The 16,041-nt window shown below is 47.4% G+C and overlaps 1 protein-coding gene across 1 annotated transcript in view; it reads right to left on the bottom strand.

The window, feature by feature from the left end:
* The window catches only part of EIF4G1 (eukaryotic translation initiation factor 4 gamma 1), a 135,396-nt gene extending 119,898 nt beyond the window's left edge, over positions 1 to 15,498 (bottom strand). The window contains exons 1-2 of the mRNA XM_078869511.1: positions 15,390 to 15,498; positions 15,054 to 15,230 (exon numbers count right to left, since the gene is read on the bottom strand). Coding sequence (XP_078725637.1) covers positions 15,054 to 15,115 — 62 coding nt within the window. The 5' untranslated portion in view covers positions 15,116 to 15,230; positions 15,390 to 15,498. The remainder of the gene's footprint in view (positions 1 to 15,053; positions 15,231 to 15,389) is intronic.
* Between the last annotated feature and the right edge of the window lie 543 nt (positions 15,499 to 16,041).

Below are 16,041 nucleotides of genomic sequence, written 5' to 3'. Positions count from 1 at the left end.
ATAAATATACAGTGATACCTCGGTTCACGAACGCTTCGGTTCACGAACAACTCGGTTCACTAACAGAAAATTTCATAAAAATATGCTCCGGTTCATGAACTCCGCTTCGGTTCACGAACAGGAGCCGCGCCCATTTTAATGCTAATTCCAGGCTGTCACATGGTCGTGACTTCCTGTAGGAAGATCGTGGAGAGAAGCAGAGACACAGATAGAAGTACTGTGAGTACTGTGAAGACACTTTCAGTGACTTTTAGATTTTTGGTGTGCTTTTTAGCACATACAGTACTGTACTACTGTACTGTACAATACTGTACTTACTGTATTGTACAGTTCACCCGTTTGAGTGCTTACTGTCTCCCACCCGCCTCCCACCTGCCTTCCTCCATGCCAGAAGTCATCTCAAGCAAGGTTAGTGTTCTCTCTTTATACATTACTATACTGTACAGTACTACAGTAATGTGTATTGTCATTTGTTTCATATTTTTGTGCTTCAAAAACCAAAAAAAAGGTCAGAACGGATTAACCGGATTTACATTGAACCCTATGGGAAAATGTGCCTCGGTTCACGACCAATTCGGTTCACGACCAGAGTCAGTTCACGAATTAAGTTCGTGAACCGAGGTATCACTGTACATATTTTAAACATTCTGGTACCCACACACACATATACGGAAATTCCTAGGGGGCCAATCCTACTTCGCGGATTTTCACCTATCGCGAGGGGTTCCGGTCCCCATTAACCGCGATAAACGAGGGATCACTGTATTCCGATTGTCTACATATTTTAACGAATGCCCACGCACGCCTATTTTTGGCATAACTTCAAAAAACAATGGCCAGAGAGAGTGAACTGGTCTAGCACATTGGGCGTGAACACACGGCACGACCTATTCCTTGAACTCGGTAGCAAAGGTTACAAAGCACGAAAGCCACATCTGGCAGTCACAACCAGACTTGGCCACTTTACGGGCACACAGAACATCATGGCTGGTGTTAAATGCTAATGCATCATCGCTCACACCTAAAAATGCCACAAGCCTATCAATTAAGAATGTCTGTTGGCATGCCAGTGTGTTGGAGAGACAAGGAAACCCTCCATCAAGAGGCTTTCAAGCCTTAAGTGTGCTGCATCTGTCGGATGGGTCAGAAGAGTTGATGTTAATGATAAGCTTCAGAACAAAGACATCTTCTTCTAGAGCAGCAAATGTGAATAAAGAAAACCTATTGGAAGCTTCCACATCCTTGACAAGGAAGTGACCACGATGTCTTTTGCACTGGATTCAAGAAAACTGTACTCTGACACAGAGCGTCTCAAGTGGGGGAGGGGGGGGGAGATCGGGCAGAGGGGTCGTCCAAGGTCCATCTCACTCCCCATCTCTCGTCCCGTGCATCTCTCCTCTGCACCTCTCTCGTGTCTCTATGTTCCTCTCATGTTGCTCTCTCGTGTGTCAAGTGACATCTCTCACTGTCGTCGCTCTTCAAAAATATTTTGTTATAAACTATTAAAGGTAGGGCCCACTGAGCTGCTACATAGCTCTTCAGAAGCGACCTGGCCACAAATCAAAGCTCAAGAAAGTGGCTTACCAAGTGTAAATTTATAGCAGCCAAATACTCTAAACGCATGTTGCTAAATGCAGAGGGAAAACCCGGAGGACCCAGAGGAAAATCCACGCAACCACGGGGAGAACAGCAGGCGTCGGGGGTCGGAATCGAACCCACAACTTCCTGTATACCAGGTGAGGTAGTTAACATTTTGCCTCGGTGGCCCTGGGCTCCTGCTTGGGACTGCTGTGTGGAAGTTACCTGGCCTGTCACTCAACACAAGCTCTGGGTCCTCTCGATCACGATTGTGCCCTCGCTCTTCTTTATGCTTACAAAATGGGGGACCCATTTACAAGAACTCCAGTGCCAGCTTGATGTTGCAAAAAGCTCACATATCCTTGAAAAATCTTGGCATAATCCCACCCGGTCAAGATGGGTCGGATGGGTCCACACGTACTATCTACCAGCTTCTGTTTGGCCAGATAGGTTTGTCCATGCCCTGTTTGGCCAAGGAGATTATTGGGCAGTGTTCGCAATCGCATATGCTGCAGTAGGCACAGGGAACTTTCCATATTTTGCACATTAGGATCCTAGGATGGAATGCGCATTATAAATTAGAATTATTATTTGAAACAAATAATAGGACTTCTGGAGATTGTATTCAAAGAGATAATAGACAATATCCAACAAGCCGTTTTGCAATGCACACCACAAACTACTGGTTTCACAGAGAGCAAGATGTACACTTGGATGTAGTTTAAACTCAACAGGCCGAAACGGTACGTGGGGGGGTGAGACGACGACATGCTATGATGCATCACGACCGCAGTGTAAAGTAACAAAGAAGCTCGTAACGACAACCGGGGCAATGTCGGACAATGTCGGACAATCTCGGCATATCGTGAACAACATCGGTCAGTACCCTGGAAGAGGAAAAAAAAGTCCATTGTTGAGAGTTACAAACCCACCCGGGAAATGTGCACGCATCACGACCAAAACTTCCTATCTACTGCAGGGCAGATTCTAATCGACACAGGGTCATTTACGACACTAAACCGCTGCATGTCCATTCATAATCCAAATTACATATTTGATTACGGCACCTATCAATATTATCACAATATCTATTCCCAAATACTGCAACTACATTTAATGATAGTAATATCCCCTCACCGGTGCAGGTACAAAGTAATTCTCGCTGCTGGCTATTTTAAGAGAAAGATCCACTGGAACATGGCGGAACGGCGTCATTCCACTGTTGCACAGAGGCCTTCCCACGCTGTAACGCTCGTGGGGGCTGTTTGACCATACTTCACCACGATAGTCAGTACGTGATGGTGGGGGTACCCAGGACCGGTTCAGATAACTTTCACCACCGATCTTAATTGTGGCCACAAATTTACCTCGGGTCCACCAGGTTTGTAGCGGCTGTGCGCAAAGCGCTGTGTCCCACCGCTTCTACCAATCGTGATGCCAACTCTTCACATTCAGCCAGTCTGCACAACGCGGATCATCAAAATGGGTGTCCAAGGAAGTGCCCCACTTTGCAACTATCAAACGTGTTTTTGTTCTCTCCCCTAAAAGCCATTTACGAGCAGCCCTAATACACTGTGCTCACGTTTCAAAGCCGCATTTGCAACAGCTGCAGAGTAACAGTAAACAAAGGTGATGACGGACCACAACACAGCAACCCGACAATCGTATATCCCCACCACCGCCCACCCTCACTCGACAACCAACTGGTGCAGCGTGTTTTACCGGACTAAACAAGTGGCCACTGACTGTACTATTACCAAAATATAAACGTGCCAACGTCTTCAACTTGCTTACATCTGTAACCTCCGCTCTTCAGAAGGGGCCACTGACACCATCTGCAAATTGTACACAGCATTCTCTACTTAAATGGCAAAGTGATCTTCTTGTTCACCAACGAGGAATGTATAACAACAAAAACAAATACCAGGCAGAAAAGCAGGCATTAAATATATATACAACCTTCGAGTGTAATTAATGAGTGAAAGCAAACGTGCACGCGCACAAACACACAGGCTCAGCTAAGCTGCATTCCATTCAAGGCATCGTATGGCAACCCACAAGTTCTCAATGTGTACACTTGTCGGGTGTGGCCAAGACAGGAGGGGGCTTAGAGGGGGGCACTTTCCCACGCATTTCAAGCCAATTGTAGGACACACCCTGGCCGGCGGTTTGCTAGGACGACGGCGTGGGCAGCAGCAGCAGCTGGCGCAGTCGGAAGTTTGCTTAATTCGAAAAATTGCCATGGAGAGGTATACCTAGCGAGGGATATTCTGCACCGTGGCAGCCAACGTGCAGTTGATGCTAAACACATGAAAAACGATGTATTCGCTCCGGTGTATATGCGTCACACCTCCACCAATAGCGGAATGGTGATAGTGGGGGGGGGGTGAAGAAAATTTTATTCATCGCAAGTCACATTTTTGAGTCTCCCTCGACAGGCAAGCCCTTTTCACCGAAATAGCTCATCAGATTAAAAGCTTATCATTTTCCACGTGCTCGCACAAGCTTTGAGAAATGCCAATTGGGGGGGGGGGGTAGCGCGCGGCGGTGTGCTACGGCCTAATGCATCAAACGCGAGACGCCGTCCCCAAAATTTTATCAACTTTCAACTTCTATGAGTCTATACTCTTTGGTTCTTTTGATAAAGTCACGTAGGTATAAAATAAAAGAAATCACGACGTCTCAGGCGCAACACAAGCGTCCGTCATCAGGTGGGAAAGCATGGTCTGCTGCTGAGGCAGACTGTTTTAAAAGGTTTGAAATGGGTGTGATTTAATTTATTTTATACCTACGTGACTTTACCGAAAGAACCAGCGTATGGATTCCTGCAGTCACGAAAGCTTCAAAATCAAGATTATATGAGTCTTTTATACAATACCCTCAAAATTCGCACATGCCGAATTAATGACAAACAGGCGTTATGTTACGAAGCAACAGCAAGACCTGACAAAGCCACTGGGAAGCACATGTCTATTACAAGACTGCGATCGCAGACCTCTGTCTGGCGAGATTCTACCGTGTCCAACACCCCACACGTGACCATTTCACACAGTGGAAACCCAAAACAAATTTTCAAAAACCTAACTTTGAAAAAAATGTTTGGGAGCATGGGAATGGTTGTTTGATTTGTATGTGTTTGGCCGATTTGTTTAACTTTCTTCGACGTTGCACTTGCGTTTTTGTAGTGTTTGTTGTTGTAACGTCCGTATATACCCCCACTGAACATGTGTGAAAACGAGCTTTATAGCTCATCGGATTCCTCCAGTATCAATATTTATTCCAATTATGACTAATCCTAACAACGTTTTTCATCAGTGTCCTCTAAAAGAACGTGCTTAAAAACTCTTAAGAAGGAATTCAAGCAGGCTGAACTAAACATCTGATGCCACTCATTCTCAGCAACGTGGCGATTCCTCGGAGAGAAGCCCATCCACATGTGCTAAACCCTGCTTGATAACCTCATATATGATGTGGATTAAGACACCGGCTGACCTTAACATGCCTCGCCCAGTAAACAGTGGCTTCAAGTGGAAATCTGTATGCAAATACTAAACGTTCTTTTTGGGTAACATCATGGTCTGCAGGCTCTTCTCGATGGGGCCAGTTTGCTCCACCAGAATTGACGGCATTATTGTTTCCAAGTTGTTAAGATTCGTGGGGACGCAAGCGATGATGCTCACATACTCCAAAGGGACACAACCCTCGGCCTGAGTGCACCGCACACTTTTTATTGCCCCCAGCAATAAAAATGTTCTCGTACTGTAACATTAAACCCCACGTTACCGAAGCTCCATAATTCACGACCTGAACCAAGAAGTGACATCTCCAGGCGTTAAAAGTCAGGCAAGCTCAGTGCCCTTGATGCCCAGCCATCAAGGGCAGATAAGCGAATATATACCACTTGTAAAAAGGCACATGCAAAAAATACACGGCAAAACGTTTGGAGGGCAAAAGCAGTCACACGGCCTGAGCTGAATATCTGCTTAACGTAGCGCTGCAGTGATAAAGTGTTCCAAAAGCAGCCTGCATAGACATGTACCTATATTTAAAGTAACACAATTATGAAGAACTTTGTTAACATCGTCAATGAAAGTTTTTCAATAACAAATATATCCTCACCATTAAGTAACATGTGAACACAAGCGTGCCATGCTCAGCTACAGTATTAATGCTGCTCAGAGGTGTTCACAAGACACAAAGGAGAAGTCAGGGGTGGTATCTAGTTTCAAGATAGCTTTGTGTCACAATGTGTTGTTCTACTGTCGAAGGTAATGGGCACAGTGGACTGGTGGCTTCAGGAGCATGAGTCACCTAACTTAACCCATCCGAGCCAGCACCATCGATATCCTGGGTTTGAATCCCAGGCTCCAAGCTGTGATAAAATATAGATAAGCAGTCAGTAATCCGCGTGCCTCCTTTACGCCATCTGTCACAGATTCAAACACTAAAGTGGATCCCTCGGTTTTACAATGCCATCGACTAACGATATTCCAATTCGCGATCCACTTCCCATAGGGTGCCCCATTGTTTCTACTAACGATACATTTTTCAATTAACGATGTTTACAATATCAGGCGGTTCCCGCCAATTTCGGTCAATCGGAGCGCTCCTAAGCGGACTCGGAAGCAGACCTCAGCCAATCAGCGACCTGCCCTGTTATGCGCGTTTTGAGAGTAACTGGCCGATCTTAACTTAAAAGTTAAACAAGATCAATAACGTAATTCTTATTTTATGCTCATTTGATGCACTTTTTTTATTCTTTTTATTCCTAATTTATCAATGTTTCTATTAATATAAATGTTTTAATATGTTCTAAACTTTTATTAAAATTGAGTGTTTAAATATTATAAACTATGTTTTTAGGGTGAAAAAGGTGAACTTCTCATTGTCTTGTAACAAATAAAGCTTTTCACGTTTATTTCCTATATTCGATTAATGATCATTTAAACTTTTTTTTATTTTACCAGGTAAGAAGGCCCACTGAGCTGTATAGCTCTTATTCTTGGTTCTTATGGTAAAGTCACATAAATAGAAAATAAAATCGGATAAAAAAAATTCTTTTTAATAATAAAAATAAGTAATATTTTTAAAAACTTTTTTTTACACACGCTTTTATGAAATGTCCTAGTAATGGCAGAACTCCACGACTCCAGGAAGTGGCCCCGAAGCTTGCCATAAGGTAAGGGACCGTGGCCAATTACAGCCAACGTCAGTTGACCATGGACAATTAGACCTAAGCCAAAACATAACATATAAAAAATAATGTTTAAAAATAGATTGTTTTATGATAGAAGTAGTCATCAGTATGACAAAAGTATACCAAGTTTGCAGTCGATACCACATTGGGAAGTGGGTTAAAATTGAGTTACAAGATTTGAGGATACAACAACAGAGCGAGTTAAATAAAAGCGTGTACAATGTATCGATCACAACACAATCGGTCTTCATCAGGCAGAGCAAATAGCTCTTTTTTAGAAGCGACCTGGCCACAAATGATGGCTCAACAAAGTGGCTTATCACGTGGAAAATGTATGGCAGCCAAATACTCTGCTGACGCGCATGTTTCTAAATGTGAAGGGAAAAACCGGAGGACCCGGAGAAAATTTCACGCGACCACAGGGAGAACATGCAAACTCCAAATATACAGGCGTCAGGGGTCGGGATCAAACCCACGACCTACTGCATAACAGGCGAGGTGGTCAACATCTCGCCACCGCGGCGCCTGCGGCACAATTGTGGCTATTATGCTGGCCGCCTCACACAAGGCTTACTCGTCACACCTGCTTGCAGGCAGCAGTCCCACTCGATACCTCCGCTTCGGGTTCTGGTGTGGCCATGAAGCTTTCTTCCTTCTCCCTCACTCTGGATGTGACGCAAAATGGCAAAGTGAACCCGATACACCGGTGGTGACCATGAGCGGAGAGCATGACTGGAGTCGGAAAAGCTGCTTCCGACCCCACATCTCCCCCAGCAAATGCACCCAGGGGCAAGCAACGCGCTTGCACCCGCTGTCAATCACAGGTATTGTGAAAGACAATCGTGCTTAGTTGATCCCACGTTAAGCCTCATAATTAAACTAGCCAAAACCATTTTAAAAATGCCTAAGTATTATCTGCGATGTAATCATGTAACAGATATATTTAGACGTCTACATTTGTTTGCCATTGTATACCCACATTACAAATGGCAAGCGACCCATTCACCAACAATTTCATTCATTGTGCTGCATTGACATCACGTGCACTGCCTAAAAAAGCGAGTGCCTACACTGGTTCAAGGAAAAATATTCCAGTTTTTAAAAGCATAATCTTGCCAATAACATCCACTCGCGTAGCATCCATTACAGCACTGAGTACAGAAGGTTAAATAGCAAAACCCTGGTGGCAATTAACTCCGTGGGGAATTTCATCAAACGACATCCATTGTACTTCAACGTAGCCAATTATGTTAAGTAGAAACCTCCTCTGAATGTCAATGAGCTCGTTTAAAGCAATGCGTGAGCCTCACTGACATGTGTTACAATGGGCCACTACATTTGGATGCAAACATCTTCTCAAACGGCTCTTAAATAAAAATCCAGTCTCTTGTTGAATTGGCTTTTAAATCAGTTTTTTATCAAGTCAACAAAATCCCCCCTTTGTAACTCGTCCAGTTTATACAGAAACAATACATGTGTGCGGTTTTTTTGCTGTGGTCAATAGCGGGCTGAATAGGACATCTGTGAATCCCAAGCAGATTTTAACCACACAATCTGAATGATCCAATACATGCCCCTATATGAAGAGGTTGGCATATGCTTTTCACGTTATCAATAAGAAAATTTACTTTTAGCTATTACCACTGTATTCCAGAATGGGGGGGCAGGGATCCCATTCAGCTTGTTGCAGAGCCAATACTGTAACAATAATGTATAATTTACAGCCCTTTGTCAATCAACTTGTGGTCAAAGGGCCTCCCCAGGCCATGTGGACCTCGTAATTAATGTATGAGGAAGGTGATGTGTGCACGTGGAACCACAAGTCCCTATAACACGAAGATCGCTACAAGGTGTTTTACTTGCGATGCTGCACACCGAAGGAGTTGAATCACGAGTGTCAAGATGTTACTCTATTTGCATCACATTATTCACAAGTGCAAAAGTTGTTAGCCGAATTCCCGGTAAAGGGTCAACTTGGCTGGACATCTCTCTGCAGAGGATGAAATGAGCAGCGCTTTACAGGAAATCAAGAGATAATCGTACGCGCACACACCACTATCAAAGGAATGTGGAATACCTGCAGCTGAAAATGCCACCTCACTGAGCAAGGAAACGGTTGACGTGCCGTTCTATGTAATTCGTTTTTTTCGCAGCAACAAAACACGATGAATTGTGATGTGAAGCACGCAGATACGCTGTGGGCGTATGGTCATGATTACTGTAATAGATGAACTTGGGGTGCAGAAACCAAAACATGGACACTTGCCATTTTTCCCTTCAATCCACCATTGCACAGCATGGGCACACACCCTAAAGTAAGCTACTCCGTGGGCATAAGAAATTTACAGCAGCGCAAAAGCTCGAAAGCCGTTAAGACGTTAAAGAGGTTTTTTTGACGATAGCTTATCGTTCCAAAAGTTCCTTTGGAGTCTGGATCAATTATACAACGGTGAAGTCAAGGGGTGTTAAACTCATAATCAAAACCGATTGAGGAAATATTTCCCCACCTTCCACACACACATTGGGGAGCAGCATTCCCCTGGAAAGTGGCACAAGGCCGTTCCAAAAAACTGTTGTAATGATCGTTTTACGAGCAACGTTTTTCAGACAGCTGCAAAACACCATTTCGCATACCAATAATCAATACGATTGACATTTGAAACCCGAGTGCACAGCCTTGCTCCGTGTGAACGCCACACCTGCAGTGGTGCAGAGCATTTCACCGATTTCAGCGACACACGCGTTGGGCACATCAACCACGAAAAGTGCAAAATGAACAGACGCGGATGCACTGCACTCTCTCGACAGTCTGTGTCAAGAGGAAGATGCGTCCTTCCCACAAATTCCCTGCCAAAGAGGAAAGCGGGCACTGGTATACTGGTATACAGCAGAAGCTGCGGCAATGCGTCACCCGTGACGGCACGGGGAGGCATGTCTGGGCAATCGGCCACGTCACACTACGCCACACGCGGGTAATAAAAGCCGACCTCGCCCGTTGTAGCCCAAGTCCAATCGGCTATGAGAATCGGGGTCACGTGCTCCCTGGATATGCGCTGCATGTGCATCACGTGCATCATGTGACGTCCATCGGCTCTTTGGCCCCAAGAATAAGGCTCCAGAGCTGCCGAGTGACCGCTACTTCGAAGCTAGCTGTACGCGTCTTGTCCCGCTAAGCGAGGTCAGTCCCAAGGGAATAAGGCTCTCAATGCGGAAACAATGCACGGCGCACCGCGGACGACAGACTTTGAAGCCACTGCTCAAGCCTTTGCAGCGGTTCGGTGCACATCCTCGCTGGCAGTGCCACAAAAGCACCAAATCATCTCGTTTGAGGCATTTTCTGGCATTCGCCCCCAAGCACTGCTGCCACCAAAGCTTTGGGGCTTATGACGGTGGCCATGTGGCGCAATTGTGTCAAATGACCAGGGCATCTGTCGACCAGTGGACGGAGAAACCCGACGCCTGCAGGGAATCGACTTGCTTGAACCCAAAATCCATGTGCGGCATCTACGACCAGCCAATACCTACTGGCACATCACCACAATTGGATTTTGTGCAAAAAATTGTGGGGAAATCTATTTGTTCACATTTTAGTTTATCTTCAGGAGTGTGCACCACGGTTATGGTACCAGTAAAGATTGCACTTGATAATCATTGTTTTCTTCATAGGGTACCATAAGATAAAATAAATTGTTGCGTTTATATAAAAGCCACATTGGTGCCCCTTAATTCATTCATAATGGTGCTGGAATGTAACAGGAAGGCTTTTTTCATCATTGCAGATTGAAAGAGCAACGCTACAATTTCATTAAAGGTTCATCTGGTGCGAGGTCTAAATATATCCCTTCATTAGAAAGTTCAGCCATGTCCATCTCAATTACATCTCAATTAACAAGCTGCCGACTTTTTCAGCAATTTAGCTACTTTTCGGCATCATTGAATGCCAGAATGTACACTTTCTCCCGCACAAATACATTTTTAAATCTCACACATACTTGCAAATATCTTCGACATTTTTAAATAGCCAATGGTTTGTACAGTTATAAAGGCTACAAAAAAGTGGATTTAAAGCCGACATTACGTGCCTATTTCTAAAAAGTGAAATCCGTGATTGAACTTCTCCTCTTGCAATAACAAACAAAATACATCAACCCCGGCTGAAATTAACTTAAAAGTTGACAAGACGCTATTTGCAAGGAATTCTCCCCACCGATTGAGTTGTGATCTATGTAATTCAGCTGGGCATGTGAACAAAGTAAATAAAACAAAAGGTACAGAGAGCTTCCATAAGCCTGTCCTCAACCAAACCTGGGTGAGTAATCAGTCCATTACAACCAAGTTATGCAGGCAAGAAGGTATCAAGAGGTCACCAGTGTGTAGAGCGGTAGACTGGGGTACAGCATTTGCAGGAATTCATGCCCTCTTACACACAACACAAAAATGCATTAAACCATTCCTCGGCCACCTCTTGGGTTCATCACAGCACTGCCACTCTCTCTCTCGAGGCAAAGAATGCAAGGGTATCAGCAGGAGGTACAAAATCTCAAGAGCAGAAATGGTGTCATTTTGGTGGGACGTAAAATTATTATTTCATAAGCACACCACGACCTCACACTTTTAATGCTCAATTGCCTCCCTCACATTTATTACTCTGGCTCTAAAACATTGTCATTATTCAATACGCTTGACAACAATTAACCCTGGAACTGCATTTACTTTTGAAGCTAAGCCGCTTACTCTGTCCATACGTTTTTTGCAGTGTATGCAGGTCTACTTAATGGTTAATAATGAATTACCATATTTTAAAGTAAAGCTTAGAACATGCAAATTAACCATCTTACTGTTGATATATTGTCATTATCAATGAATTACCAAAACCATGTTAACATAGTTAAATATGTTTGTGCCATACATTGGCCAATCAGCAAAAAAATTATCTAGCACCACGCAGCTTTACAAAACGTTTGAAAAATGTACCATTTTATTCTAGTTTAATAACGGTTTCATTCAAATCTGTTTCACTAAATCAGTTTTATTTCATTTCAAAGGACTAGTCACAGTATTGAAGAACAAAGATCAACCTTCGCATCAGAGACCACAATTATAGCAAGACCAAAATTGAGCAGGGGAGCAACATGTCAGAGCTGACTCTGCTGCTGGTGGCCAGTGACACTGGGATACGTGACATTTATACTGGGTCACAGTGTAAGACGGTTCGTAAAAAAAGCAATGGGGGGGGGGGGGGAGAAAATAGACCAAACGTGGATTTGTCTGTTACGAATGCAAAGTATCCATAATATGGAGCAAAGAAACAATGCCACACTGCAAAAACACATCAAAGATGCACAAACAATACAAGTGCAGGATAAGAAATTAGTCGGACAAAAATGATAAGAACCCCAGGAAGGAAGATCACTTTGGTCCTGCCAAAACGGATTTGGGCAGGCTCTTCCCTGACAGCAAAAGACAATGACCAAAGCTAGTGGGAACGAACAAACGCAATTAACCTGTTGCTGCACACACCCAAAGCGGCATCGGCAAAAGTCGTCGTCATTGGGCGCCGATGACCATTTGCTCCGTGAGGTAGAGCATACATTTAGTGACCTACCTGGGTATTGCGAGTGCGCTGCCATGACAACGGTCATGCTAAAAACATTGAAACCTACGAGGATTGTTTAGTTTCAACCGAAATTTGAAATCAAATACGTTGACAGAACACAAGCTGACAAGCGGCAGTTCAGTGAAACGTAACCAATTTATTTCTTCCCAAGAGAGGACACGATAGTAGCTGCATACTTTTCATGCCACAGGACACTGCACACAAACAACGAAGAACTTCTGCCGTGAAAGAGCGTGTGCACCGATACCGAACGCAAAGGTAGCTAAAAATGCAGGTAAGCGCCAAAGGCTTTGGAGCAAACCGCTGCAAAAGGGGCTTACATAACAACGATGCGCCAGAAATTGGGTGGGCATTGTACGAGTATGGGCCGACTGGTGGTGTGCACATACGCCAAAATGCAAAGCCAGCACTTTCGTCCAACTCGCAAAAAAATTGTGAAACCACTGCGTTAATGATTATCTAAACGAAGCTTGGATGAATGCGGGGTGGCTGTGGCGGCACATAAAAAAAGGTCTCACGAGTTCCTCCCCAACATTCCGATGGCTTCAGAAAAGCAGACCATTGTCATTTGCTGTGCCATTTAAATCATGCTCGTTGGGGGCCAAACGCACATTCAGCAGTGTAGTACAATCGCATGGAATGTAAGCACACTTTTGGGCACGTTTTTTACGACTGCTCTCTTGGAAGTGTGGCGGCTTCCTTTTTTTTTTAGAAAACACAGGCACTACACTCCTCCTTGCGTCGGTCCTGGGGTATTGACATTTTCCACGGAAGACGTGTCACATACGGCTATGGCCCCACCCCCCACACACAGACAAGGCCAGCCCTTGTGGCTCTCTTCTTACAGCGCACACGCACCCTCACAACCTTACCATGTACGTGCCCCCACAGCACACGCACGGCAATACCACCGCGGGAGACAAGCAGGCACGCGCGTACTACCACGCACACTTGCACGCTCCCTGCGCACACGCGTACAGTGCCGACGACGCTCATACGTTTCCAAGCGTGGGCTGGGCACGAGGATGGACACGAAAACCACCACAACACGCAGCCAGCCAGCCCCCACCACCAACACCCACCAAACCACGCTATTTTGGGCCCTCAGACCCAACAGCCGTGCACGCGGGTGACACAGCATGGTCAGGATGAGAGGGCACAGGGGAGGAGGGGGGCAACCAAAGGGACCAGTCTCACTAACCATGCGGCTAGCAGATTATCCACGCAGCAGCAGTAGCCACTCAGGAAAATCAGGCAGCCAGCCTCAAAAAGCCGAAGGCCCACCGTGGGCACACCCAGCGCGCTCTGCTTCTTACCCCGCCCCCCACGCCGCCATCAGCATTCACACCACGCGGCGCAGCTGCTGCTGCTGCTGTCGGCTTTTCGCCGGCCGGTAGGCCGACACCAAGAAACAAACGCGCGTTAACAACCATCCATCCAACTCGCAGAACCACACACACATACCGTAGAAATGCCATGGACAACCACGACAATGATTAATAGCCATCCTCACGTACTCACACACGGGTTCGCCGATAAGCCAGATGTGTACAATGGACACACGGCACAGCAACATTGAAACTCGCGCAGTTAATCCGCACAAACCGATTAGCACAGTTCGTTACGTACGGTGCGAAATAAGTTCACAGTACAATCAGCCTCCCATAACCACGCGCGGACCGCACAACTGTGCACACCAGACCTTCGCAGAGGACTATCATACGTAAACCAAACAACCATATGTCAATCCACAACCACCGACTCCTTTCACACAACCACTCACTACTGTACCACAACCTCCACACACCCATTATGTAACATACAACCACGCATGCCCAATCACAGCTACACTCTTGGCATAATTATATCCCTGGCCACATCAGCATTCACCACCACACCCCGAACCACACTTCACTAAACACGTACAAGCCGCACGGTTTAAACGCCACACAACCATATTTGTCTACGCACCCACAAAATCACACCATCACATACACACGAGTGCCACCACCCACCCCCATGAGCCAAACACAACAGAAGACGTGTGACTGGGAAGAACCCAGTCATTCACAATAACCCATGGTTGATCCAGGGTGACTGGATCAACCAGCTCACCAGTCACCCCAAAATCGAGCACGGCTAGCCCAAGTCACCCACGGGTTAGCCACTTCGGCCCAGTCTCCAATTGAGTCCGAGTCACCCACAGCCACCGCAAAGTCACACGCGGTCAACCAGCACCGCCACCCAAAAGCAACCACGGCCACCCAAAGTCACCCACGGTCAGCCAGTTCCCCAGCCAATTCACTGACGCAGATTCAGCCCCCAAGTCACCGACAATAACCATTAAACTAATCGTCTGGTCAACGGTCAGCTAACAGGCCGGCGGCTCAGAGCCACGCGCAATCACCCCATGGCCACCCAAAGTCACCCACGGTCACACCCCGACTCGCCGCCAAGCCGCGCTTGTCCCGATACGTGTGGCTGCGGTGAGCGGACACGGGGAGCCACGGGGCCAGGGCGTGGGCCAGGCCGGAGCACGAGCCGAGGGTCGCGCGGACGATGCCCTCTCTGCGTGCACATGGGCCGCCGCGCGCCGCCATTTACCGCCCGGCGTCCGACTCGGGTGGCCACGGGGCCGCGCTCGGATCGCGCCAAGGATACTGTTGCGGGAGTCCTGGGCGAACCTGCGAGGCGGGGGGCGAGCGTCCTTTCGGTAAACTCATCGCAGCCGGGGAGGGCAGGGGGAAATGACGGCGGCGGCCTCGGGTAGACGCGGGGGCAGGGGAACAGCTCCGTGCTCACTCTGCCCGCGAGGGGGGAAAAGGGCCTCGCGTTCACCTGCGCGCCACACGCACAGAGCACCGCACCGAGCACGCATTCGTGAACCGCGCCGAGCGCCGGGGTCCCGCGCGTCGACCGCGTCGCGCGGCGCCAGAAATGGAGAAAGCTGCGCGACGGATGGTTGCGGATGGTCCCGGGCACCCCAACATGGCGTACCTCTCTATAGAGAGTCCATTAAACGGACGGGCGCGGAGGGCGCCGGAAACGGAGGTGATGAGTTCCGGGGTCACAGTCTGCCCCGCGCCGGCGTGCGGGGGGGGAAAGGGGGGTGGGAGGGGGGTCATAACGCCCCTTTTCCGGTACGTGCTCCGCCCACTCCCGGTACGTGCTCCGCCCGCTTCCTTGCCCCTGGCTCTCCGTCCTCGTCTCCCCCGTGGCGGCACCACGTGGCCGGGGGGTTGCGCGTGGGTCCGAGCACGTGGAGGAGGGAGCGGGAAGGCAAGGGGGAGAGGAGGGAGGGTGGGGGAAGGGGGACAAGGGAGGAAGGGGGAAAGGGGGGGAAGGGGGGGAAAGAGGGGAGGGGGGAAAGGGGTGGGGGGGCGCAAGGGGGCTCGGGCGGGGCTCCCACTGCCGCCTAGCGGCCGGTGGCCGGTATTACGACTCTGCTCCCGGGGTATTTCCCAGAGCAGAATGATAATCTGGAGGAATCCGGTGAGCTATGAAGCTCTTTGTCACAGATGTCCAGAACAGGGTGTTATTGGGATCAAGTGTACACGTTCTGTCACGCGGATGATCCTGTTCAGCCAGTTTTCCCGGCTGTTATTTTTTTCTACACGGGAGATCCGTGGTGCCACGTGAGCACAGCAGC

Source organism: Lampetra fluviatilis, chromosome 28 (assembly GCF_964198595.1).
Source record: "Lampetra fluviatilis chromosome 28, kcLamFluv1.1, whole genome shotgun sequence".
Lineage (NCBI taxonomy): Eukaryota > Metazoa > Chordata > Hyperoartia > Petromyzontiformes > Petromyzontidae > Lampetra > Lampetra fluviatilis.
The sequence above is the reverse complement of the archived record's forward strand: the minus strand, read 5'-3'. Positions and strand labels throughout refer to the sequence as shown.